The 26,496-nt window shown below is 37.1% G+C and overlaps 1 protein-coding gene across 2 annotated transcripts; it reads left to right on the top strand.

Moving 5' to 3' along the window:
- Positions 1–1,356: 1,356 nt before the first annotated feature.
- Positions 1,357–26,243, top strand: creb3l3b (cAMP responsive element binding protein 3-like 3b). 2 transcript variants are annotated; one of them, XM_084118817.1, is made up of 10 exons: positions 1,357–1,518; positions 6,572–6,676; positions 7,809–8,064; positions 11,596–11,714; positions 13,569–13,679; positions 14,103–14,209; positions 16,475–16,543; positions 19,275–19,359; positions 21,173–21,260; positions 23,482–24,380. In XM_084118817.1, the coding sequence occupies exons 1-10, from the start codon at positions 1,477–1,479 to the stop codon at positions 23,727–23,729; spliced, it is 1,230 nt and encodes a 409-aa protein (XP_083974943.1). In that variant the 5' UTR covers positions 1,357–1,476; the 3' UTR covers positions 23,730–24,380. The 2 variants fall into 2 exon arrangements, with proteins under 2 accessions (XP_083974943.1, XP_083974942.1); XM_084118816.1 differs by having other exon boundaries at positions 1,370–1,518; positions 11,593–11,714; positions 23,482–26,243.
- Positions 26,244–26,496: the final 253 nt, after the last annotated feature.

Genomic DNA, 26,496 nt, shown 5'->3' with positions numbered 1-26,496 from the left:
ATCTGAGGGTTCAGAAACATTGAGAAAATTGCCTTTAAAGTTGTTCATTTATGTTCACGATTGTGCTGCATTCACTCACAAAAATAAATGTTTTATATCTTTACGGTAGGAAATGTACAAAATATCTTCATGGAACATGATCTTTCCTTAATATCCTAATGATTTTTGGCATCAAAGAAAAATTTATAATTTTGACCCATACAATGTATTTTTGGCTATTGCCACAAATATACCCGTGCGACATGGTGATGTGATCCAGGGTCACATATGCCAGAGGTTTTGAAGAAAAAGGGGCAATATCGACTCTTTGCATGCAGTGTTGATTTCTTTTGTTAAAGCCTTTAAAACTTATGAAATGCTTATCATTTAGTATACTATAACGTAATCTACAAATACTGAAGCAGTAAACATTGCGAAACACAAACTTTATGTCACTGCCATGGCTGTTGAGTTTTAGAAAAGATCTCAACAATGTCTCAGACTTGCCAAGATACCAAAGCTTTATTCGAAAGCGAAAGATCTCAATAAGAACTCAATTACTTTTCAAATGATCTATCCACATTCGTTTTATAGCTCTTCGCTCTCACTGGAAGTCAACTATTAACCCATTTTGATCTATTTATCTATTATCTCTTCAAAGGAATTTTCAGAGAAACATAAGAGACAAAGTTGACACTCAAAACATAACTTAAGTCTCTTGAGCTGTGAAAGAGAAACCCAAATAAAAATAAATTAAATCTTCCTCTGGGATTCCACACACTTTTAAGAAAAAGTTTTATATGGAACCTTAAAGGGACAGTACACCCAAAAAAGAAAAGAAAACAATCTATCATCATTTACTAACCCTCGTGTTGTTTCTTTCTTCTGTTGAACACAAAATAAGATATTTTGAAGAATGTTGATAATCAAACAGCTGATTGTCAATGGTTACCGTCAACTGTTTGATTACCAACATTCCCATAATGGAATTTTGTTTGAATTAATTTTAACTTTAAATTTGACTAACTAAATAGCTCATCATACTTCATCAATAGTAAAAATAAAATGGAAATAACCCGTTAAATATTATATTATGCAATCATTTAAGACATTTCTCCTCATATAGAACCTTTTCCTCACATATAACCGAGTCAAGCACCCAGAGTTTTATATAGAAACCCACTGAACCTTTTAACTAAGAGTTAAGTCCACTTAATTTACATTTAATTTAGACAATGATGTCATCCTGTTTATTTAATTTGATGAGATCATCGTCCTCTCCTCGCTGAGATTCTGACATGTATGACCTGTCAGTCAAAGCCCTGTAAACATTAACAATCCAATTGAATCATAGGGTGATTATCTGGAGTTTATCTGGAGTTTCAACTTTGTCCTAGAACAGAGAACACATTCAGGAACACAACTGTGCGAGGACAGCACCACACTGACATACTGTATATTTTTCTCTCTGGATTTTAATAATCTGATTTCTTGCACATGGATTCTAGTGCCTGGAACATGGCACTTCTCTCAGACAAGGTGAAGTATTGCATTCCCTTTGCTTTTACTGTGATTTTCATTGTTTGGAATGGGGTCCTTCTCAGGTAACAGTGCCATTTTTGATAAAAAAATAATAATAATAATTTAATTTGAAAAGGTTACTGCCGAACCGGCCCACCTCAGGCCCTGTAAAAGCCATAGACATTACTGGACCACCATAACTGGGTGTGTCCTCCAAAATATTGTATGCTTCAAATTCATATATTTAGAAAAATAAATAAGTATATAACAGCAGTATCAGTCAGTTTAAAGACTCATATATATATACCGGTCAAAAGTTTGGAATAATTTTGTTTTTTTTGTTTAATGTTTTAGAAAGAAGTATTTTATGCTCACCTTATGCTCTTTTGCTCTAAAAAAAAAAAAGTTTGACCGGTAACCTATACAGTAATGATTTGTTGAATTTAATTAAAAAAATTATGGTAAGTGGTTGCACACAATTGATTTTAGCTACATTTAAACAAAAGCATTAAGTTGAACTAAAATTGATTAAGTTCAACTTAATGCATTTGTTTAAGTGTAGCTAAAATCAATTGTGTGGAACCACTTACCATAATTTTTTTTATTAAATTCAACGAATATTTTTTTTCAGTAGGATATATGATATATATGAATGGGGACATGGAAAATGTTTGATGATACAATGAAAAACATTTAAAACTTTTTTTTCTCTTTTCCAGTTTTTTTATCCCATTACACACTAAACAGAGCTAAGGCACTGCTTTTTGAGAATGACCCAAATAATGTAGTTGAGCTTGATGATCTGAAGATGAACAGCACAGAGAACATTGTTTGTCTAGGAAGAATTTGATTAAAAAGGGTTTGAGTTTTCTGGCAGATCTGGGCAAATTTGAGACATTATTAAGATCTCTTACGAAACTCTAGTTGAGATATGTGAGATGTTCTTTCACTCTTTCAAAACTTAAATTTGCTCTCCATTTATATCTCATCAATCGAGAACAAAAAAGCATCCTGCTATTTTGCGGTTTTATTGAATTGGTGTATTTCCCATGCTTGGAAGCTTGTGGAAATGGCAATAATACAAACCCCGAGGATAATTATCTTTTCCTAATTAGTCTAGTAACTCATCAGCGTGCTCGAAAACAAGAATTAAACCCAAGGCTCCTCACAGAGTTTTTCCATTAACAACAAGATGAGGCAGAGAAAGTTCAGCAGATCCGCTCAATAGACTAAAATGTCGTAATTACTCACACGCACTCATCCAGCGTCAGTGTTACTTTGCCGTCTATAATCTTGATTTAGTAGCAATCAGTTTATAATAAACCTCCCAAGTGAAACTGGAAGTTAAAGTTAGTTTGATTTTTGTTTGATGACAAAATGCAAATCAACACATCTGATTTTGAGTCTCACTTCACAAACATCCTTGAAACCGCCAGCTATATGAAACTGCTCTTTAGAGGACTCAAGTATGCCATGGTTTTGTGTGACTCTTCTGTGCTATTAGCACAAGCCATACAAAACTTTGCTCAGATGAGATAAGCTTATCTTCACTGCTAAACCGCATGACCAGGAGCGATGTGGGTCGCTGGCTGCTGGAGAATCCTGTCAATGAAACACAAATAAACTGAAGGTTGAGAGAACATGCCCGTCTGGAATGAAAAACTAAGCCGAGGTTTAAAGATCCCAAGGGTTTGAGTTATTCATTGGAGAAATGTATCTGTTTTGGGATTAGATACCCACACTGCCACCTTCTCATTCTAAGCACGAGCTATCATCGTTTTCAGTATGGCTTTGTCATACCAAATGAAACCTTTCCTTTAGGAAATCCATCAATAAGCCATTTTTCACAAAGGAAAGTTTAATTGCTCTTTAATCAGTAACAAATAATTTCTACTTTGGCACATTTTTCAAGTATCTGTATGTTTTTATTTTGGGAAACGTACATTTACTTCACTACATTCCATAAAAACATGTCATTCCCATGTCAAAAACATGTTTAAAAACAGCCAATGATCAGGGCCGATTATATCCTGTCAATCAAAAGGGGCGGGAAAAACGTGTTCAGATTGAAACTCATAGTGTGTGTGTGAAGAAAATGACTAGTGTTGAATTTAGGGCAAGTGAACGTGACTAATACCGCATTAACAATTAAAAAATAGCGATTTCTGATTCATTCTGCAAATATGCACCAATCTTTCTTAGTAGTGCTAGCTAGAATAAATAGCTATGTGGTTCATTGATCAGAACTTTTTACTTTGAATACTTAATAAGCACATTTAAAAAATCAAGTACTTTTTGACTGAAACTCTAGATGAAAGAAAAATCTGAGACTACAGTCTATGGGCCAGATTTACTAAACAGGGCAAATTAGTGTTAGTCCGATAAGAGTGGAACGTTCTGTGTGTGATTGACTGACAAAGCTTCAAATGAAAGAACACAGACGCGGCCGGATCATTTCCATAATGACAAACAACACAATCTACCAAGAGCAGCACCAATTAGCATCTGGTTTAAGACATGCTATTTTTTGGTGGTAAATAATGAAACGAACACCAGTAAATTGACGAGCGCAAACCTTAGTAAATCAAAAAATTTAGTTTTTTAAGATCAAAAGAGGATTTGTTAGTAAATCTGGCCCCCTTTTTTGATCTCCATTCAGTTTTATTGCTGTCAGGAAGAATTGAGATACTGAAGAGATACAAATAATATTGATGAAAGCTCAAATTGTTTGGTCTTGGCAACATTTGATTTCATATTGAAAGTTTTGACTGCAGTTTTTGATATCATCTGTGCACACTTTGAAACATTTATCTCATTGTTGAGATAAATATTACTGCAGCATGCTTTTCTGAAGATAAATCTGAGCGGCAGGAGATTTACTGTAAGCAAACGTCTCAATTATATCTCCAACAAATCTAATTGCTGTCTGCAAAATGCAATTGAGATCAAATGAATAGATCTCATTAATGATTTTCCTTCCCGAAGGCATTCATACATTCATTGAGGACTTTGGTCTACCAAGATAGAAAGAGTACATTTAGTTGCTAGAAATCCCCTTAGCAAAACTACACTGCAAAACTACACTGTTTTCCAGTACCAACATCTAAACATTTTTAAATCAAGAGACAATAACTTAAGAATCAAAATGACATAAGTCTTGTTTTCTGAAAAATGCATCAAAATTACACTTAAATCAAGAAACAAATAAATAAATCAAAGTTTTCTCTTTAACTCACTTAATTTACATCAATTTTTAAGTAAACAAGACTTAATATCTTAAGTAATTTTGCTTCTCAAGTAAATGCATCTTATTTAAGATTGTTTAGATATTTGTACGGGAAAACAAGACAAAAATACACAGGAAGAAAATCTTTTGTTTGCAGTCTAACAACCTAATTTAATTCTGCACAGATAGCTAATCAACTAAACAATCTAAAACAGAAAACCAATAAGAGACTCAAAGCCAATCTTTTCTGTCTCAATCTGTCTGTCTGTGTGTGTGTGTGTGTGTGTGTGTGTGTGTGTGTGTGTGTGTGTGTGTGATGCTGAATCAGACTAACTGCTGAGGGATCGACTTTACTTTCTCTGGCAGAGGGAAACTTAACTATTGTTACGAGCATGATATTCTTTTCCTTTATATTTCTCTCCTTTTCTGAGTTAGCAGACTTCAACATGTCAGATGTAAAGCACGATAGGTCACAGTGTCCTCGTGCTCATTATATCAGGTGCATGGCCTCGTCACATGGGTTCGTTCATTTTGTCATCTTTTCCTGACACATTTGATGCTATCCTGTTGTTTTATGCTGTAACCAGGCTTGACGAGAGATGTTTCTGTCAGCTGTGTCACAAACAGCCAGCTGTGCTTCAAATGTCATCGTCTTTACACTAACTACAGGTGTTCTCGGTGCTACAGCACTAACAATGACTCTGAAGACTTTCAAATGAATACTTAATAATGCCCAGCGGACATGGTTAAACTTTAATGGTCGGAGCAGCTTCCTGCCTCACTCTTTAATAACTGTGGAGGGAAGTTTTACATTCAGGACCCCAGACATGCGGAAGTAATGAAGACACTTTCTGAAGAAAATCTGAGAGGTCACCAGGATGGTTTCTAGAAGAATGCTTACTATCCTAAGACAGAAAACCTCTATGATATTTTTCTTCCAAGGAAAACCCCAGTAATATCACTTGTCTTTCTCAACAAATTCTCAAACTGTGCTCAGATTTGCTTAAGACATCGATTTGCCATTAATCCGGATAGGCTATCTGACGTACATTTTGCCCTTCCGTCTACACTGAGATAGTGTTTTTGTCCTGTAAAAACTGAGCTTGAAGAGTAAAAAAGTTTTTTTTGTTGTTGCTTTTTCATTCAATTTATGAAGGTACTGTAAATTGAATCACTAAATATTTTGTTGTTATTGTACAATATATGGTATTTTTTATGTACAATTTACCATTAATACAGACGCTGCATCCATATCGCATCTGGTTGAGGCGACCTCAAGTTTCCCACTCGTAATTACGACTTTGTAGTGACGTCAAACTTGTAAACATGATCTTTCCGACATGACTTGCATGCACCGAAAGACAGAATGCCATTGCTTTAGTGAACAGCACATATGTGTATTAAATGCTTAAAACTTAAAAGCTGTTTTTTTTCCACCTGGTTCAGATGATCGATTAGCCTGATCAGCTGATAAGTGCCAAAAACCCCTTTAATACCAGCAAACCAGATTAGCATGGCCAGCAAAAACAAGCAAACCACATTTTTTAGATGTTGTTTTTAGGATATTTCACCTGGTTTAGATGGTCAGCCAGCTTTTCTCTAAACCTGACCAGCTGATATCTGCCAAAACCCCCTTTAAAACCAGATCAGCTTGTCCAGATAAAATGCGATTGGTGGATCTGGTGTGAGTGACAGGTTGCTCCGCCCTTAACACGTCATCAGAGAAGAGAAGAGATGCGGGAAGGTTCATGGTGACTTTATTGTGGGAAAGCACCTTCTGACATGACTTACATTTGTTTTTCTCCCACATTTCCTCCATCTTTTCACCTTTCCTCTATATCTCAGGGTTATTCCGGGATCGAACTCCTAGACCTGCTCCTCGAGCCCCATAAGGTCTCTCATATGGAGAGCGATGGTGACCTCTCTGCGTGGTCAATCACGGATCAAAGCGTGAGTGAAATGCCATTTGACATTTATGAGTTTATCTGATCAATCACAGACAACCGTCCTACTGAGAGCATACTGAGAATATTTTATTTTTTAGTTATTTTAATAAATGAGGCACCCTGAAATTCTTCTTGTGTGTCTCCAGTGACATGTCTGACCCAGATTTGTCTGTCAACTTCTGTGTGTGTTTGTATCCGATATGAAACTGTTGTGTATTATTCTAAAAACCTATAGTGAACTGTTGAGAATTTTTGTACAAATATTTCGAAAGGAGTATATATTTCTTATGCTCACAGAGGCTATTTATTTGATCAAAAATACAGTGTAAACATTAATATTGTGAAATATTATTACAATTTAAAATATCGGTCCTTCTATTTAAATACATTTTAGACTGTAATTTATTCCTGTGATCAAAGGATCATTACTCCAGTCTTCAGATCCTTCAGAAATCAGTCTAATATGATGATTTGCTGTGTATCTATTTAGGAAAGCATTTCATGCTTTAATTTCCCTTGAAACATGTTGTTACATGAGGGAAATTGATGCATGTCATCGCTGGTTGGGTTAATTTGTTAAAGTTGCCATTAGTACATACTAACAAGGGTGCAAATTTATGTATTATAAATGGAAATATTTGTTTTCTTATTTTGTGTGTTATATATTTTGTGTAAATATAGACGAAATTGAATTCTCTTACACTCTTAAAAATAAAGGTTCTTTATTGCAATTGATGGTTCCATGAAGAATATCTTACATCCATTTTCTTTATAGAAATATAAATATAATATTTCTAAATATAAATTTCTTTATAGAGGAAAAAGGGTATTTAGACATGTTTAAATGCTCTTCACTCCCCAAAAAGATGTTCTTTAAATGAAGAACTGGTCACTGAGAGGTTCTTTAGGGAACCAAAAAGGGTTCTTCTATATCTATAGCATCGCTGTGAAAACCCACTTTATCTTTTGTAGGAGCAATTAAAGTCCATGTTAAAGTGAACGAAACATGAAATACTGTACTTTAGAGACACAGATGACGCATCTGCAATGAGTGTGTATCATGGTTGTGCATGTGTGTCTCTGCTGTGACACAGATGTGTGTTTATTCTCTGTGTTTTGTGTCTGCATCACTGCAGAGTCAGAGTCACGGTGAAGGTGTTGTTGATAGCTTTCTGGACTCCCTGCTGTCGGAGCCCTGCTCTCCTCTCTGGGTCCCTTCACCCTGTGACAGTGGAATCAGTGACGACACCCCGTCAGACCACCTGGACAGCCCCCCACCACCCCCCACCAGCCCGCTCTTCGACTCCATCTTCCTCCCTCAGCATCCTCATCTTCTTCCTCAGCCGGCCGCTCATGCCGCAAACACAGAGCCAGATATCTCCATTGATCTGGGTGAGATCTCACTCTTCAAACAGCAGTCCCACCAGAATCTTGATTATTTTGCAGTCAAAACAACATCAACAATCACTATGTCAATACAAATTTAAAGAGTACAGATCAGGTGACTACACACTGCATCAGGGATGCAATAAAGTAGAGATGCACCGATTTATCTGCCAATAATCGGTATCGGCAGATAAAAGCAATTATTTTCATTATTATTTCAATTATTTACTTGCTTAAAAACAGCCAATGATCATGGCCGATTATATCCTGTCAATCAAAAGGGGGCAGAAAAACGTGTTCAGACTGAAACTCATAGTGTGTGTGAAGAAAATCTCTAGTGTTGAATTTAGGACAAGTTAACATGACAATACCGCATTAACAGTTAAAAAATAGCGATGTCCGATTAATTCTTTCTAATGAACCTGTTGAATTGGTTCACAAATAACACTGCAAATATGCACCAATCTTTCTTATTTGTGCTGATTAGTGCTGGCTAGAATAAATAGCTATGTGTTTCATTGGTCAGTACTTTTTACCTTATACTTAATAAGTACATTTAAAAATCAAGCACTTCTGTACGTTTAAGTCAAACTTAAATAAGTAGGCTACTTATACTTTTCCTGGAGTAATATTTTAACATGGTATTTGTACTTTTACTCAAATACTTGATTTGTGACATTCGTCCACCACTGTCTTTTATAGCTCAGGAAACTTCTCACTTATGTTTCAAGTATCAACTTTGTCTCAGATGTTTGTTTGTTTGTTTGTTTTTTAAGTAAAGTGGCATAAAGGCATTGTTGAAATCTCTACTGGAACTAACGCAACAAATAACGCATTAACAGTTAAAAAATAGCAACGTTAAAGCAGGCTCTATTTGACCCTATGAATTACCTGTAGTTCAAGCCAGGGTTGCCAGATCCACAGTTATTCCCTACACTAAACATTATTTGTAGCACGCCTCCCATCCAATAATCCATCCAATAATCACAAGGAGCTTTGTGCTTTGTTACTTAAGTAACTTTGTTACTTAGTAAACAAGACTTGTAAACAAGTCTTAGCTTTGAGATTCTGTCCATTTTATCATTTTATGCATGAATATCAGAAGTTGAAAGATACAGTATACTTACTGAAATGAATCATGTCTCATATAATCACTTAATCAGTGTTTCAACCATGGAAAGACATCAATAATTTAATTTTGCATTAACCTCAGGAAAGTTATCCAATGTTCACAGTTTGTTAGTTAGCTATTAAAAACACTATAGATGAGCTTATTTACTAATTATATATGCTTAAATAAATGTATTAAGTTTTTTATGAAAACTACCTTTTGTGCAACCAAGTTGCATAGGCTACAAATATTTCAGTTTTTATTTGAGATCAAGAAATCAACTCAACTCTGTAAGAAAAATATATTTTTTTGTTTTTGTTTGGGTTATTATTGTTCAATTGTACTATTCTCTGAGTAGGCCATATTAATCCTCATTTGCTGTAATACAGCAGCAGGACAGGCAAACATGTTTTGATCAATTTGATTAGCCTGGGATTTATGTATCTTGATAGCTGCAATTGACCTACTAAAAATGTGGAAAATTGCAGAAATAAGGCAAAATTGCAGTCTGTTGCATTTCCATTTGTTGTTTCAATCACAAAAACCTGTAAGGCTTGAAAAATCAGAATACACAACAGACTTTCAAAGCTTTCAGAGTTCAAAGTCTGATTCCAAGTATTCTCGTCACTTGATAAACTTATGGTTGAGCCACTGTAGTCACTTGAACATTGTCTTTACTAACTTTCTGGGCCGGCAAGTTTCAATAACATAGAAGCATATGGAGGAGTGAGACAGCTCTCAGATTTCATCAAAAATATCTTAATTTGTGTTCTGAAGAAGAACGAAAGTCTTATGGGGTTGGAACAACATGAGGGAGAGTAATTACTGACAGAATTTAAATTTTTGGGTGCACTATCCCTTTAATACAATTATAATTCTGAGCCAGGCAGGAGAAGCCTCTGATCTTTCTGAGGAAGCAGACCATAATAACAGACATACGTTTTACTTCTGCTAAATATGATTTTTAATTAAATGTGTTTCTGTACTACAATCACATTACAAACAGGATTAACTTTATTTTTTTACTTGGGCCAGTAAGCAACCACCTATCAACCACTCACAAGTCACAACAACCTATCAACCACCTAGAACAGCAGCAACCACATATAAATGTGACAAGAACGGCTCAGTACACCTTAGCAACTGCATAGCAACATCCAAAAAACCACCCAGTAATAAGCTAACATCCCTTCAGAATACTTTAGCAACTGTATAGCCATGCCCTAGAGACCACTCATAAATTTGCTCTCAACCTCTAAGAACACTTTGAAAACTGCATCACAACGCACTAGAAACCACATAGAACATCTTAGCAACTGCATAGCAGTGCCCTAGCAACCACCTAGAAATGGGGCAATTACCCATTGGAGCATCTTGGCAACAGCATAGCAAAAACCCTAGCACCACCCAGAAAAAAAACAATTGGAACACCTTAGCAACTGCATTGCAACACCCTAGCAACCACCTAGAAATCAGGTAATGACCCATTTTTGACATCTTAGCAACTGCATAGCAAACACCCTAGCAACCACCTAGAAATGGGGTAACGACCCCCTTGAAACACCTTAGTGCTAACAACCACCAGAACACCTTGGCAACCATCAAGCAACACCAATAGAAACCACCTAAAACAATTGCAACCACTCAAAAATGTGCTAACAACCACTGAGAACACTTAGCATTAGCATAGTAATGCCCTAACAAACACCCAGAAATGGGGTAACAACCCCTTGGAACCCCTAAGTGCTAACAACCATAAGAACACACTGGCAACTACACAGCAACGGCCTAGCAACCACATAGAAACTTGATAAACACCCAGAACACCTTAGCAACTGCATAGCAACGCCCTAACAACAACCCAAAAATGGGGTAACAACCCCTTAGTGCTAACAACCATCAGAACACCCTTGCAACTACACCGAAACGGCCTAGCAACTACCTAGAAATTTGATAAACACTTCTACATCTTAGAAACTACATAGCAATGCCCTAGCAACCAGGGAATAGGGGTAATGACCCCTGGAAACCCCTTAGTAAATAGTAACTGCATAGCAACAGCTTAGCAACCTCCTAAAAATAAAAACACTCAGAACTCTTTAGCAACTGCACAGCAATGGCCTAGCAACCACATAGAAATGTGATAAACACTTAGAAAACCTTAGCAACAGCCTAGCAACCACCTATAAAGGTGGTAAACTCTCAAAACAACCTAGCAACTATTTGCCAACATCCTAAAAAACACCAAAACTCTATCTACCATCTGGCAATGTAACAACAACCTCTCAGAAAATGAAAATATCTTTTTTGTCAGTTGGTCTTCAGACACAGTGTGAAGTAAATGCATTCTGCGATGTAAAACACTCCTCTGTGTGTGTGTGTGTGTGTGTGTGTGTGTGTGTGTGTGTGTGTTGTGCGTGCAGCAGATTGGGAAGCCTGTCTGTTCAATGACGGTCTGACAGACGCTCAGTGCACGAGAACTCAACCAACCCCCGTTTACCAGCTCACAGTAAAAGACCTGCTGCTCTCCAACATCGGAGAACCGGTGAGTACTGACTGAGTCTGACAGAACATGAACAGACACCATGTGTGTGACTACACAGTCCTGCTGTGACATTCAGTGTGACATGGCAACTAGGAGAGGAGAGAGAGAGAAAGCAGTGGAGATGATTTCATTCTAGAAAACAGGAGATGTGGAGGAAGAGAGAAACACACAATAGCTCTAAAAAGACTTGTAAGAAAACAAATTTAGATTTAGGCTAAAATTAAAGGCAGCTTATTGCATGCGTTGTTCACTAAGATGTGGAAGCTTGTTTCCGCCACTGAACAAAACTATTTAAAAGAACAATTGCAACTTTTTCCTCACAATTCAGACTTTTTTTCTCTCAATTGCGCGTTTACATCTCGCAGTCCTGACCTTTTTGCCGGATATAAACTCACAATTCTGATTTTTTTCTTGCAATTCTGATTTTTTTCTCGCAATTCTGATTTTTTTCTCGCAATTCTGATTTTTTTTCTCGCAATTCTGATTTTTTTTTCTCGCAATGCAAAATTCGGACTTCTTTTTTTAAAATTGTGAGAGATAAACTCACAATTGCAAGTTATAAAGTCCAATTTTGAGGTAAAAAATTTAATTGTGAGTTTATACATCACAATTCTGACTTTATAACTCGCAAAGGCAAGTTTTTATTTAGTGGCGGAAACAAGCTTCCATACTAAAAAGTCAATCCCAGAGTGACAAAAAAAGTTTCATGCATTCTTTTTTTAATCAACAATGTGAGTAAGTTCATAAAAAGCAACATTTTGAACAAAAAGCTGAGAAAAATATAAAATCTAAATTCCCATTACGTATATACACACAGTTACTGTATATATATACAGGAACGTCTGCTAACAGACACCTGTGGGATTGTACTGTCCTCAAAGAAAACAGACAGCTAATTTTCTACTTTTCATATTTTGTCAATAAACATACAATTATTCAATTATTAATTGGATTGCAAAAAGTTTACCCATGCACTTTTTCCCATGTATATAGTATATAGTATATGTATATATATCCGGAATCCGGAAGCCAAAAACCCAGATGTGTAAAATTGGCGTTTGGTGGCAAGCGTTGTCTCATAAATGACGGAAAATTCTGTCAATGGCAGGGAAAGAGTTAAGTGTGCATTATCTAACAAAGCATCCGCCTGTGTAGACAGTAAACAGCTTAATGTTGCTCTAATGTTGCTGTATTCAATCAAACATACGGTAAACATAGGGTCGTCCTGTAGCATACAGGTAATGACTTTGACCTGTAAACATTACTGGGCAACATAAAGCACAACAGAGAGCTGTTAATGCTTTTCACAGTGCTTTAAGGCCTCCACAGATGCTGTTTCAGTGTTTGCGTCTGGTTTATGCATTATGATGCATGCTGGATAAAATCACACAGATGAACAAATGTATCCGCAGCACTTTTGTTGTCATAATGCATTGCATTGATACTTGCGTGAACAGGGTTATTTTTGCGGCTGACCTTATTGAATATGCATTTGTAGGAGTTTCCCTTTCAGATGCAACATTTATGGGAGGAGAATATTTAAATGAATCATGCAAGGTGATTTACTTTAGCCGCGTCTTTAATTTTAATTTAATTTAATTTTTTAACTTTAATTTAAATGCAGAACTTTCCACTCCCATCTGTGCTTTTTTGGAATTGCGTTAAATTTGGAATTTGGAATTTAATTTTTTCTCTCAAGCTACTTTGCCATGTTTAGTAAATCTGTAGTTTATAGATTATGTTTATAGTTTATAAATCTATAGATTATGATTAAAGTAAAGTGTCTTTAATCATAATCAAAACATGTGCAGTTTTTGAACAAGAGCATGAAATGAAATGTGCTTCTGTGTCTAGACAAAACCCTCCAACCAGCAATCCCAGCAAGAACTGATGCTCAATGAAGATGAGAAGAAACTTTTAGCCAAGGAAGGAGTCAATCTTCCCAGCCAACTGCCTCTAAACAAGGTACGTTGAACACACACATGTTCCACCTGAGTTAGACCAAGGTCACATGGCCACCTGTAATATGTCCTGCACGTGCCATTGCTCCATGTCTCTATATTTACTGCTGGAAGCCAGATCAGACATCAGCAGGGAGGAAAGAGGCTTTTATAAAGGCTGAGATGAAGGAAGTCAGTGATGAAAGGCAAAGGCAGCTCTCATCGTAATAACACATTCTCAGTCCAAGAGGTTTTTCCCTCTGTGTATACGATAATGATAATGACATGATTAAGCTGATTTGATTCAACTCACAAACCGCATACTTCAGACCTTCCACTAAAATCTGTATCAGAATAAATGTTTGAAATGTAGACACTTGTGCCATCTCAATTCAAGATGAATTCCTCTTAACATTTTGCCTGGCTTGTTCTCCCATGTTTTTATTAGTACGAAGAAAAGATTCTGAAGAAGATTCGAAGGAAAATCAGAAACAAGCAGTCGGCACAGGAGAGCCGCAAGAAAAAGAAAGAATATATAGATGGACTGGAGGGCAGGTAAACACAAACAGAGACACACACACACACACACGTTGGGTTTTCATGTTTTATGGGGACTTTCCATATTAAACTTTTGGCATTTTTACATTAAAAAAAACATTTTGTCCCCACATTTTGTCCCCACAACATGGGAATACCTGAACCACACACACACACTTGAATGCAGGCATCATTTCTACAATTTCAGCTCACTCTTTTTTTAACTTGCATATGTAGAATGAGAAAGCAGAATTGGATACACTACAGATCAAAAGTTTGGGGTCAATTTTTATTTTTTATGATTGCTCATATTCAGAAAAGACATGCTAAATTAAAGTGACATCACAGTCTTTTACATTGTTACAAATATTTATATTTCAAATAGATTGAGAATTGAGTAAATCAGCATATTAGAATGTTGTCTGAAGGATCATGTGACACTGAAGACTGATGATAGGAATGATGCTGAAAATTCAGATTTGATCACAGGAATAAATTACATTCGAAAATATATGCAAAAACATTTGAACGGTAGTGTATTTTGTGAACTATTGTACTGGACCAGTTTGTGGTACAAGTCTCAATGAATAAATATGACATCAAAGAAAAACTCATTAAGAAGTAAACTTGCAGTGAAGTTGAAATTGAGGTTGAAAGTCATTAAAAACCCAGGCTTGAACTTATCTAAACTTGGGATCAAAGGAATGGAATATCCTCGGAGAGGATGGAGACATTTTTGAGAACACACTGCTGCACAAACTTCGGGCATGAAATTGGCCTTTAAGGAAGAGCCCGTGGGTTTATCTGTCCAAAGGACAAACTCATTTCACAGCCGGTGCTGCAGTCACTAAAAGCAGCGAAGCCATCTTGCTGTTTATTATTCACACTCACAAATCAGTCGTTGAACTTACACATAACGTCTGCTAACACCTGTGGGATTGTACTGTCCTCAAAGAAAACAGACAGCTAATTTTCTGCTTTTCATATTGTCAATAAACACAATTATTCAATAAAAACAAAATTTAAATATTTTAGCATTTTCTTAATTGGATTACAATTTCAAAAAAGATTGGCCCTAAATATATACAGTACTGTGCAAAAGTCTTAGGCATCCCCTATGAAGAAACAGAAAAAACTGAGACAGACTAAATCCAGAAGAACTGCGGGAACGTCTCCGAGACGCTTGAAGAAACCTTCCTGTAAAGCTACAGCACTGTGAAAAGCACTGGCACTTGTGTTAAAATGCTGTAAAGTGAGAATGCTTTCAAAAATAAAATCACAAATTTAATTTATTTATGATTTAACTTCTATTAACTAATTCAAATCAATATATGGTGTAACGACCCTTTGCGTTTAAAACGGCTTTTGCGCATAGTTGCGCAAACACTTGCGCATAGTTTTTCAGGTAGCTTTACAGGAAGGTTTCTTCAAGCGTCTCGGAGACGTTCCCGCAGTTCTTCTGGATTTAGTCTGTCTCAGTTTCTTCTGTTTCTTCATGTAATCACAGACGGACTCGATGATGGTGAGATCAGATCAGACCGGCTGTTGTCAGACTCCTTGTGCATACACAAATCTCACGGGATTATTACAATTAATGGCAAAAAGAATGTTTCGAAATGTAAACTGATATTTCCTACTGACACACTACAGCAAAAGATATAAATAACTGACTTAAAACCATTTTTTTTTTTTTTTGGGGGGGGGGGGGGGGGGTATTAACATGCCTAAGACTTTTGCACAGTACTGTATATGTATATATATATATATATATATATATATATATACTGTATATATATATATATATATATATATATATATATATTACCACCATTATCTAATGTTATTGATGCAGCAGCACCACACACATTATGTCGCCTTTGGCTTTTGGCTTGCTTAGTTGGGGACATTTAATATTCAACAATATTATTGATCTGCCTGCATTGACTCCATTATAATATGGTTTTCTCTAGATTGGCTATATATATAAATTAACTAAATTAATAACGTTTTTTACAACAAAAATGAACCAGCACTGAACTTACATAAGGTGAACTATGACGCTATTTTCTTCTAAATCAAACAGACTTTGTTGCATTATTTTCCTGTTATCACTGCAAGCTGCTTTGAAATGATTTATATTGGAAAAAGCACTTTATAAATAAACGTGACGTGACTTGACTATATAGGGAGTGTTTGTGTTTTTATGTACACGTGCTGCTGTGTGTGGGTGTGTGTATGTCAGATTCAACACTGTGAGTAATTTGCCAATATACTTTGGTCTAGGATGGCTGCCTGCAGTGCTCAGAATATGCAATTACAGCGGAAAGTCATCCACCTGGAGAAGACTAACACGTAAGTCTCATTTTACAACAATTTTAGATCCGCTCCGCTCTGACAAGGCTATAAATCAGTGGTTCTCAACTGGTTTTGCTTTAGGATCCCGACATCAAGTGGCCACAGAGTACTGAAATTGCTTACCCTATAAAAGGAAACTAAGGGTGTTTTCACACTTGGTTCGAGTGCCTGGTCCAAACCCAAGTTCGATTGCTCCCTCTCCCCACTTGATTGTGTTCACATTATATTATTTAGGCCCGAACTGCAGGGCGTTTGCATCAGACCGACGGCTGTTTACCCCTGTTGTTTGGTAGCAGGAGAAGGTGGCAAAAGCATAGTGCTGATTACTTTTATACTTTTGTTTTTTAACCTGTGGTTTCAGAACATAATAGCACTTGCGTCTATCTGCCGTGAATGTAATGCAAATGTTTTTAAGACTGTGGGAGTCCATTCGTGCTGAAGTGAGACGAAATGACATTAGATGAATGACACATTCTCTCTGCTTGCAGTGCGTCAGTCACTCTTGTCAGGAAAGTGAGTGAGACGCACACAAACACACAGTTTTATTGAATCATACGGCATCAATAGCACCTCAGACCGCCCTTTTTTTATGCAGACTTGGGTACAATTCAGACTTGGGTCCGGTTCGCTTAGTTCGTTTGGTCTGGACCCCAAAAAAATCTAACATTTTAGTACACAAACTAAGGTCTGTGTGTGTGACGGAGGGATTCCTGACGCTGTTTTGACTCCTTTACACATTTCATAAGCTCTTCATGAGTTCTCAGCTGGTCAGAATACCATCATATGCAGCGACACACACACAGCGAGTGCATTTATCCCAGAACACAGCATTGTTTGGATGTTCAGTATGTTCCGTCTCAAAATAGTCACACTTAAAATAAATTTGTGAATGGGAGCTCTCCGGTGTGCGGATCTTTACTTTGTAACTCCGTCTCAAAATAGGCAATACGTCATAAAAACTGACCATTCAGGGAGGGATGAACGTATCCCTATGCTAATGCCAATCCGAATGCTAATCGGAGCAGGACTAAATGTTTTTTTTTTTTTTTTACAAGCCAAACGAACTGAACTACAATTGTGAACACACTCTTAATCAAATGAACCGCATAATAGAGCAACCGCACCAGGGTTTTAATCGAACCAAACATGCCAAGTGTGAACAGTGCAATTTTTTCCCTACAGTCTTCAAAAATAAGGGCATTTCACACAGCCTTCTTTATATTTACATTTATGCATTTAGCAGACGCTTTTATCCCAAGCAATTTTATTATATGAGAAAAATCATACAATTTGAGGTAACACTTTACATTGGTTAACTTTAGATAATGCAGTCAACTAACATGAACTAACACTGAGCAATATATTACAGCATTTATTAAATTTTGTTAATGTTAATTGATAAAAATGTCCATGTTAGTTCACAGGGTATTATCTAATGCTAACAGATACAACTTCTGATCTTTTAATTAACACGTTTGATCAAGTGTTATTAAATTTAATTGGATATACAACCTGTGGTGTATGCAACAGATTACTGAGCTCTTTCTCCTCCTTTTATAAAATGACTTATTTTGCTATTATATACAGTAGTTATTTAATCTCGTACTATATGTCAGTACTGTATTTTACATTTATACTTTTCCTACTTGTTATGCTCTTCTTGTCTTTGCATGTTTTTATGTGAATGAACCACTGAGAAGCACAACATTTTGTTGCATAGTTTTGCAATGACATTAAAAATATTCTGTTTTACTCTGCTCTTTGCATGTTATTATTTGCATTTAGCATTGTTTTCCCCCTGCTCTCTTCGATCAGAACGTGGTCCACCAGTTGAGATCCACTGCTGTAAAATATGTAGGTTTTATAACCGGCTCATGCAAACAGCTCTTTAACTGTGCTATAAACCTGACCCTCCTGAAATCATCTTCTATTATAAGATCATTTACATAACGTCTCTTCTTTCAGTGTTTTATTGGTTATTTTACAGGCTATTTAAGATGCCATGAAATCAGCTATTAAATTTAAAGGAGAAGTCTAGTGAAAACAGTCATAAAATTGAGCAATAAACCACGAGAGGCTGTGCATTATAATGATGTTTACCACAGTTAAAGGGTGTTGTTAGGCAAGACGCAAAGAGAATTTGTTTGTTATATGCATTCAAGACCCCAAAATATGTCATCCTGAACCAATCAGCACTGTTAGAAAATGTTTAATGCGATTCAGTTTTGATGCTTTTTGCCAAGTTTACACCATCAGTATTAAAACTGTGTTCAGCCCCATGTCAAATAATCCTTAATGAATCATAAATTTGCATAATTTTCCCAATCCAAATGGAATCAAACAAGAATCCTATAAAATATTAGAATAAAATGTATGATAACTAAATTATTTATTATATATATATATATATATATATATATATATATCAGAATTTATTCAGAACTTTGAGAATTCTTGTTTGATCCTATTAGAATTGGCTTCAAATGGATGGCATTCAAAATAATATATTGATGAGCTTCAGAACTTGGTTTGATGGACTTTTAAAACTTATTTTATCCATCTTTACATTTTTTTTAAACACTTTGCTGCACTCTGAAATCATATTGCACTCTGCACTCATATTTGTCCTTAGATGTGGCAATTTCCTTTAAAAGCACGACTTTACATGTACATTTCCAAAGTTCACCTTCCTCTAACTCATAATGCACTCTCACCATCTATCTGTCAGGTCTCTGGTGGAGCAGTTACGTCGCCTGCAGTCTCTGGTGATGAACGGCTCCTGTAAACCGGCTCAAACGGGAACCTGCATCCTGGTAAGATGACAGCGGAGGAGGGTGGAAGGAATGGAAGGAAAGGAAAAGAAATGAAGGAATAAAGGTAGCATATGCTTTGAAGTAACCCGCTCCAAGGAGTTTTAGAGCTCAAGCACAATCAAAGTAAACACTGGCAGAAGAGGTAGAAAAAGGAATCAAACAAATCTTCAGTGACACGTCGACCAGAGCAGAGAGATTTCATTCATTTCAACTGATTACATCATTGACTGCTCATGAAAACTGTCTGCCACCTTCCATTAGAGAGAGCCACAACATCTCAGACTGAGCTCACATTTGCCAAGATACCAAAGTATGCACTCAGAAGTCAGACATATCAAACACTTCTTCCAAATATTCTCAGCTGTGCTCTTCACACACTCCTCTGAAAGAGAATTAAAGTAGACCTATTGCTTTTTAACATTTTAAACTGTCTTTAGTGTGTAATGTTGCTGTTTGAGCATGAAAAAGCTCTGCAAAGATCCAAAGCGGGAGTTCTTCTCTATATCAGTGTCAGTGTTTCTGAACTCCCTGAAACACCTCCATTGTAGACTTGAGTTTTCTTCCGGGAACGAACATGTCGCAATATTCCTTATTTAAATAATTGCGTCCAAGGCATATGCACAATAAAGGGGCGGGCCTGGTTGAGTTAGTTAATAGTGTGTTGAAACTTGCAATTATGGTAAGGGGCGGGACATTTCCCAAACACACGTGAAGCGGTTGATCAATCACAACACGCTGGTCCAGCCGACCAATCAGAGCACAGTGTGCTTTTCAGAAGGAGGGGCTTCATAGAGACAGGAACTAAACAGGGGTGCGTTTCCCGAAAGCATCGTTGGCCAATATGGTCGCAAGTTCATCGCAATGTCCATTGAACTCTATTGGTAACGAGGGAACTTGCGACCATAGTTGGCTAACGATGCTTTCGGGAAACGCACCCCAGAGCGTTACTGACAGACTGGGAGGAGAGGAGCTGCAACAATAACTAATACGGGAAAATAATCTGTTTTTGAACATTCAAGCATGAAAACCTATTCTAGTAGACCCCAAAAACAAAATCAAGACTCTGTAAAAGGACATAAGTCCTTTAAAATGAAATGCATTGACAGTGAAAGTAAATAAAACAAAAGAAATAATACTCACAGTTTGTGTTTTGTGGTTTGTGCTCTCTGCTGCCCGTGCTCTGTTGAGATGTGTCGGTCGAACTCTATTAATAAATTCAATAAATTCAAGCATCAATCTCTCTCTTAAGCAGATGAATGAATAATTTCGAAAGTGACTCGGGAGGCACCGGTTGGGTATTTGAATTCAAATGAACACAGATGCCATGAAGATAAATGAAGTGAACTGGCTGGATAATACAATATTGCTGACGGGTGTAAAGAGCAGACTTCATGATTTACAGCATCTCAAAAACATGTTTAGAAAGGAAAGGGGTGAAAAAGAAGGAAGAGGGATAAAAGAAAATAAGTCATGGCCCAGAGAAAAAAAGGAAGGAAGGAAAGGAAAATGAAGGATAGAATGTTATCATATTACCGACCCCAAACTTTTAAAAAGCATTACATGTAAACAAATATTTTTATATAAGTAGCCTATATCAGAGAGGATATTGCAATATTGCAGATTATAGTATAGAACATTTATTTTTATCTTTCCTGTGCATGTGGCAGATAGAGAACGAGAATGATGTGATGATTATAATGAAAGTGTTGATTATACAAGCCTGTTTAATGGATGTAGGTCATAAGCTGACCCATATACTGTAGCAGGACTTGTTTATTTACTTCTTCTCGTTTAATATTCCTTCTTTTCCTAGGTGCTGGTCATCTCTTTCTCTCTCATTCTCATCCCGAGCCTCCAGCCCAGGAGGGCCGCGGACCCCGGGGACTTCAGCACTGCCAAAGGTTCGTCTACATCAACAGCAATGTAGACACAGACAGCATCATGAAACTGTGAAATTGACTTCAATTACATCATGATATGCTTATGAATGCATTTCAGAAAACTGCGTATCTACCAAACATCTCTGTTAAGCGTGTAGTGATCGATGTTTACTGACCTGAGATGTCAATACAAGCATATAATCTGCTGTTTTTCATTTAAAGAGACGGTATAGTACGGACACATAAGCACTAGGGCTCTACATCGAGGCGTAGCCTGCTTTATATTCAGGTTCGTGAACAGGTTAAAGTGGGAGGCTGCAGCATTGAAGTGAAGTCTCAGGCTCTTCTGTTCTTTTAGAGCAGTGACAGCGATCACAAAGCAATGGGGTCGTGGCTGTCAGACGGTATGCAATGCCTGCTTTTCACAACCACAGAAGTTCAGAACGCTCACCTGCATTCATTTTTCATGTGGCACGACTTTTCTTCTCAACTCGTGTTTGACCTTTCTTATATTCTGCTTGGTTTAATCTCTGACAGTGTTGGTTTCGATGCCTGCTTGCACTCAACAAAACAAGGTTAGGCACAGCAGTAGGAGATGCTGAAAACAAAGGACCTCTGGTACTATTCTCTAGTCTAGAAAGCATCTGGTGTTTTAAAGCAGGGGTTTTCAAACTGGGCTCCAGAAGAGGGTTTTATAAGGCTACGTTCACACTGTCAGTCCAAATTCGATTATTTGTGTATCCGATTGGAATCTGATCTTATTTACAACATCGTCTCCGCCAGTCTCAAACATTTATTGTCATTTTCTGCTCGTCCGGCACTTTGCAAAAACACAACCTTGTTTTTGCAGCGACTTTCAGCACGTTTCCTATAACAACGTCAGAATTTTTTGTTTTACGTGGTGTGAGGAAGTTACAAGCACGCGAAATCAGAGCAGTCCCAGCTAGCAAAAAGTCGTCTATTAGACATTGAATAGACGTAAGTCTAATTACGACTTTTCAACGTTGAAAACAGGTCGATCTTCAACGTCTTGATTGAATATGTAAAACTCTTTACATTTATTTGAGATAATAATGAACATGGTTTGGTAGTTTGTTTTTCTCCGTTATTTTAGCATGTACCAGACTTATCCTGTCTTATATTATCAGCTGAAAACATGTGATATCTTAGATGATCAGTTAAAAACACGTAGTCAAACAGTCCAGCCGAAACTACTTAGTTGAAACCAGTCCAAGGCGGACCGACTTATTTTCAAACATATTTCAACGTTGAAAGACAGTAATTGTTTACTGGGGTCAGACTGAAACGGATTTCCAGAAATTAAGATTCCAAACCACATATGGATGACGATTGAAACGGATTTGTAAAAATCGCATTTCATGTGATTTTCTGCAGTTCACATTTGCTAATTCTGATTGGATTTGCACAAAAATCGGATTTGGACTGACAGGCGTAACGTAGCCTAAGAAGTCTGTGAAAATTTTTTTAATAAAAAACAACATTTTGAGCAAAGTAACACAAGTAACACAAGAGCAAAGTAAATTGAAGAGTAAATTTAGATCATTGAATCTGAAGAACCTATAATGTCGCAATCTAGAAATTCTTTTAATCTCCAGAGAACTGTATAGCTCAACTCAAGAGCACTATACAGCCAAAAGTGATTCTGGATCTAGGTTCTAGAACCTAAAAGTACTGAAAAGAACTATTGAAAAAAACAAATTTCAAACAGAGAGTTCAACCAAAAGTCATTTTAACCTTGTACACTCTCAGAAAAAAAAAAAGGTACAAAAACTGCAGCTTTTGTTCCTTTGTTTGCGAACAGACATTTCAAGACATTTTCAAAAGGTACACTTTTGTATCTGAAGGTGCACTTTAGTACATAAAAGAAACAAAAGTGTACCTTTTAAAAAGGTACCGACCCAGTGAGAGCTATTGTCCCTTTTCTTCTGAAAGTGTATCATTTTGACTCTAAAGGCTGAGAAAATTATGACAGAATAAACCCAGAAGAGTGCTACAGTATGTCCTGACATTTACGATAGTACATACTGTTATTTTTCTTAAATCCAGTTTTTATTCTTATGTATGATGGAAATGCTCTCGGGAGAAAGTTTAATTCTATGTACATACAAATGAAAAAATTCACTCCCGGAGACAGAACACACTGAATATGCAGCAGTGAGTCACTGAAATGATGAAGTGACTTGAAACAAGGTCTGTTTTCCTCTTCCCCTCTCTCCTGCAGTTCAGTCCAGGTCACTGCGCTCGGTGATGGAGGTGTACAGCATTCAGCCGGGCTACTCAGTCAACAGGGATGTGGAGGTGTCCTCGTCCCCTCACAGCAAGCTTCAACTCAGGCCTGAGTACGCCGACATGAACCCTCTCCATCACAACCACAGCTACAGAGACCGTGAGCATCACCACAGCGACCCCATCACCGGTCACGCTGCCTCACTGAGCTGGCTAACACATCAGGAGAACGACAGGAAGTGATGTAACCGACTGGCGCACATTACACCAGACTTTTGACTATGGAAACGCAGCTCATTCCGGCCACATATATGAAGTGACCGACCGTCTGACTGACATGCTTCAATGTGGCATTTAGTTGTGGGTTTATCTGAATAGATTTGACCACAATAACAGACTGGAATGGAAAAAAATAATTCAAATAATGATGCAGCAGCCTATGCAAAAAGTTGTACAGAAAACACAAAGATAGTGTAAAAGGTTGGAGGATTATGTGAATAGATTTTACCCCAATAACATACTGGAATGGAAACATAAATCATGCAAATAATGATGCAGCAGCCTATGCAAAAAATTATTTTTTACAGAAAACACAAAAAATATATAAAATATAGTAAAATGTCTTTTTTTTACACAGTAACATGATGGAATGGAAAAATACATATTTCAAATAATAATGTAGCAGCCTATGCAAAACGTGCAGAAAACAATGTGTAAAGTTTGTGTAAAAAAGTACATATTTTACAGATGCTTAAGCTGACTTGGGACTTAAAACTCAAATTATGTGACAATTTTTTATATTCAAGCGTTCATTGCATCAACATTTGTAAACATGACTCTGTTCTCAGTTCTACTGCTACCTTAAATGATGTTTTATAAACAAAGTTTGGGAGGAGCATGTTCAGATAATTAAACCTAATTTTAATGGGGGGGGGGGGGGGTACTCTGGGTTCGGGCAAAATTTCCGAGCTCGGAGCCCTGCCCAGGACAGCACGCCAAATACGCATAATCTTTACTCTTTTTAACCGATGTAAGAGTGAACTCGTGAAATTGCATAAAACCAGCCAATCAGATTCGATTAGACAGAGGAAGTGTTTTCTGTGCAATATGCATCAGTGAGCTAGCATATGCATCCACAGATTTGCAGTGAAAATCAGATGCTGGCCTGCGTTTTAAATGTTGCCATTGGGGAAGAGATTAATCATTCGGAAATGTACTAAAACGGCACATCACATCAAAAGCGAAAGCTCCTGCCAAGCGTTGTGTGGATCGCCGTGCCAAGATCACGTTTAATAATTCAGAGTAATGCGCAGACAGCTAATCTCATTCGTGCAGAATCAAGCACAAGCACAATGTCCCAACACACGACTGGGTTTCATTCCAGACGTTCGATAATGTGAGTTTATATCCAGCAATATTTTTTTTACTTAATTTACTTTTTTAAATAATCCTTATCCAAGGGGTTGTTTTTGTCTGTAACTTTGTTCTCTAAGACTGCATTTAAACTCTGATTTGTTGATATCCGATTTTTTTTTTTAATGACCAGCTTACATCTTTTAAAAGTGACCCATATCCAATATCTGCTTTTACACTATACTTGCCGAAACAACCCAAGGAGGACTGTCCTGGAAAACCTTAAAAAGGAAGTTAAAACGGCGCGATTTGCAATGGACGCAGGTGAAATGATAATAGGCTACAACCTTTTGCTTTCCTCACCAGGTCAGCAAAAAATTGGGACTGAGCCTTTGTCCTCCATTGCGCCATTGAAAAGTGTCATGTGATCGCAGTTGGTGTCCACCTGAGTTGACGTCACTTTTCAACGACTTGCATTGACAGGGGAATATTGATCTGTCCGCTATATATATGTATATAGATCTGTGCCACATGGAAGAAACAAAATGGGAATTGAGTCCCTTGAAGCATGTAATGTAAATGTGGCCTAACTCATTCAGTGCACAGAACTCCCTCGAGTGCTCTGACTCGCGGTCAAACGCAGCTCCTGAATGCTAAACAACATAAACACACAATCCATTTAGTATTCCAACAGACAGCAGCTGCGAAACCTAAAATTACTGCAGAATAATAAAGCAGTGAATATGGTGTCCACCTCTGTGACCCTCCAGGAAGCTGTTGCTTGCCTGACAATCACAATATGTGTATAATTGGACCCGTGGAGTATTACACATCTCGAGACCGGAGCATTCATCTGCGCTTCAGAAGAGGTCAAGGCCACGAGTGTTAACAGCAACTTTGGCTTTGTCATGCACAAGTGTAGCCGAATGCGCTACTCGTGTGGTGTGCTTTAGAGGTGAAGGAAAGGCAGTGAGGAATAACAATTACCCGTTTCACACAAGGCCAGTCCTTTTGCATCAAAGCTGCTTGTGTGGAGCCACCGGAAATACAGTGCAACCTTGAGCAGAATAAGCAGTTCTCCTCTCCCTCATGGGTTTTTGTTCTGTAAAATCTTGTTCTAAATCTTGGTGGGTTTTTTGGGTTTTTTTTTTTTACATTTTATACTGCAGTGAGAAGCAGTGAGTCTTTAGGATATTACTGATCAATGGGGAACCACAGTATTATGAGTATGTGGCATTATATTTTCCAAGATAAATTTGGAAGCTTTCAAGGTTTTACAATAATTTGTAGGCCTACTAGTCCACATTAAATTGAATGTATTTATTTCCTTCTGCTTTGTATTTTTAGATCATATTCAGACCTAATGGTGTCCAGTTGCAAATAAATGACCTCAGGTGTTGCTATGTGTGGGTGATTCATGGGACGTTTCTTTGAGTTTTGAAAATGCTCTGATTGTCAGTGGTATAATTAATTTGTTCATTTTGCATTCGTAGGCTCCATTTATTTGTATCCAGCATTATCTGAGCCTTAACAATGAGCTTTATACACACAAAGATATCCATCTTTAGAAGTTGCTTAATATCTTTACATCAGTGGACGTAATTCATCTGCAGAATTAATCTCCTTTCATATAGACACCAAGAACCAGTCTCTCTTA

This window comes from Abramis brama (assembly GCF_963993115.1).
Source record: "Abramis brama genome assembly, chromosome: 7".
Classification (NCBI taxonomy): Eukaryota; Metazoa; Chordata; class Actinopteri; order Cypriniformes; family Leuciscidae; genus Abramis; species Abramis brama.
The sequence above is the reverse complement of the archived record's forward strand: the minus strand, read 5'-3'. Positions and strand labels throughout refer to the sequence as shown.

Coding starts and splice junctions, on each gene's coding strand:
- creb3l3b (XM_084118816.1), top strand. CDS start 1,477: ATGGATTCTAGTGCCTGGAACATGGCACTTCTCTCAGACAAG. Junction 1,519..6,571: donor TGGCACTTCTCTCAGACAAG/GTGAAGTATTGC, acceptor TCTATATCTCAG/GGTTATTCCGGGATCGAACT. Junction 13,680..14,102: donor GCCAACTGCCTCTAAACAAG/GTACGTTGAACA, acceptor TGTTTTTATTAG/TACGAAGAAAAGATTCTGAA.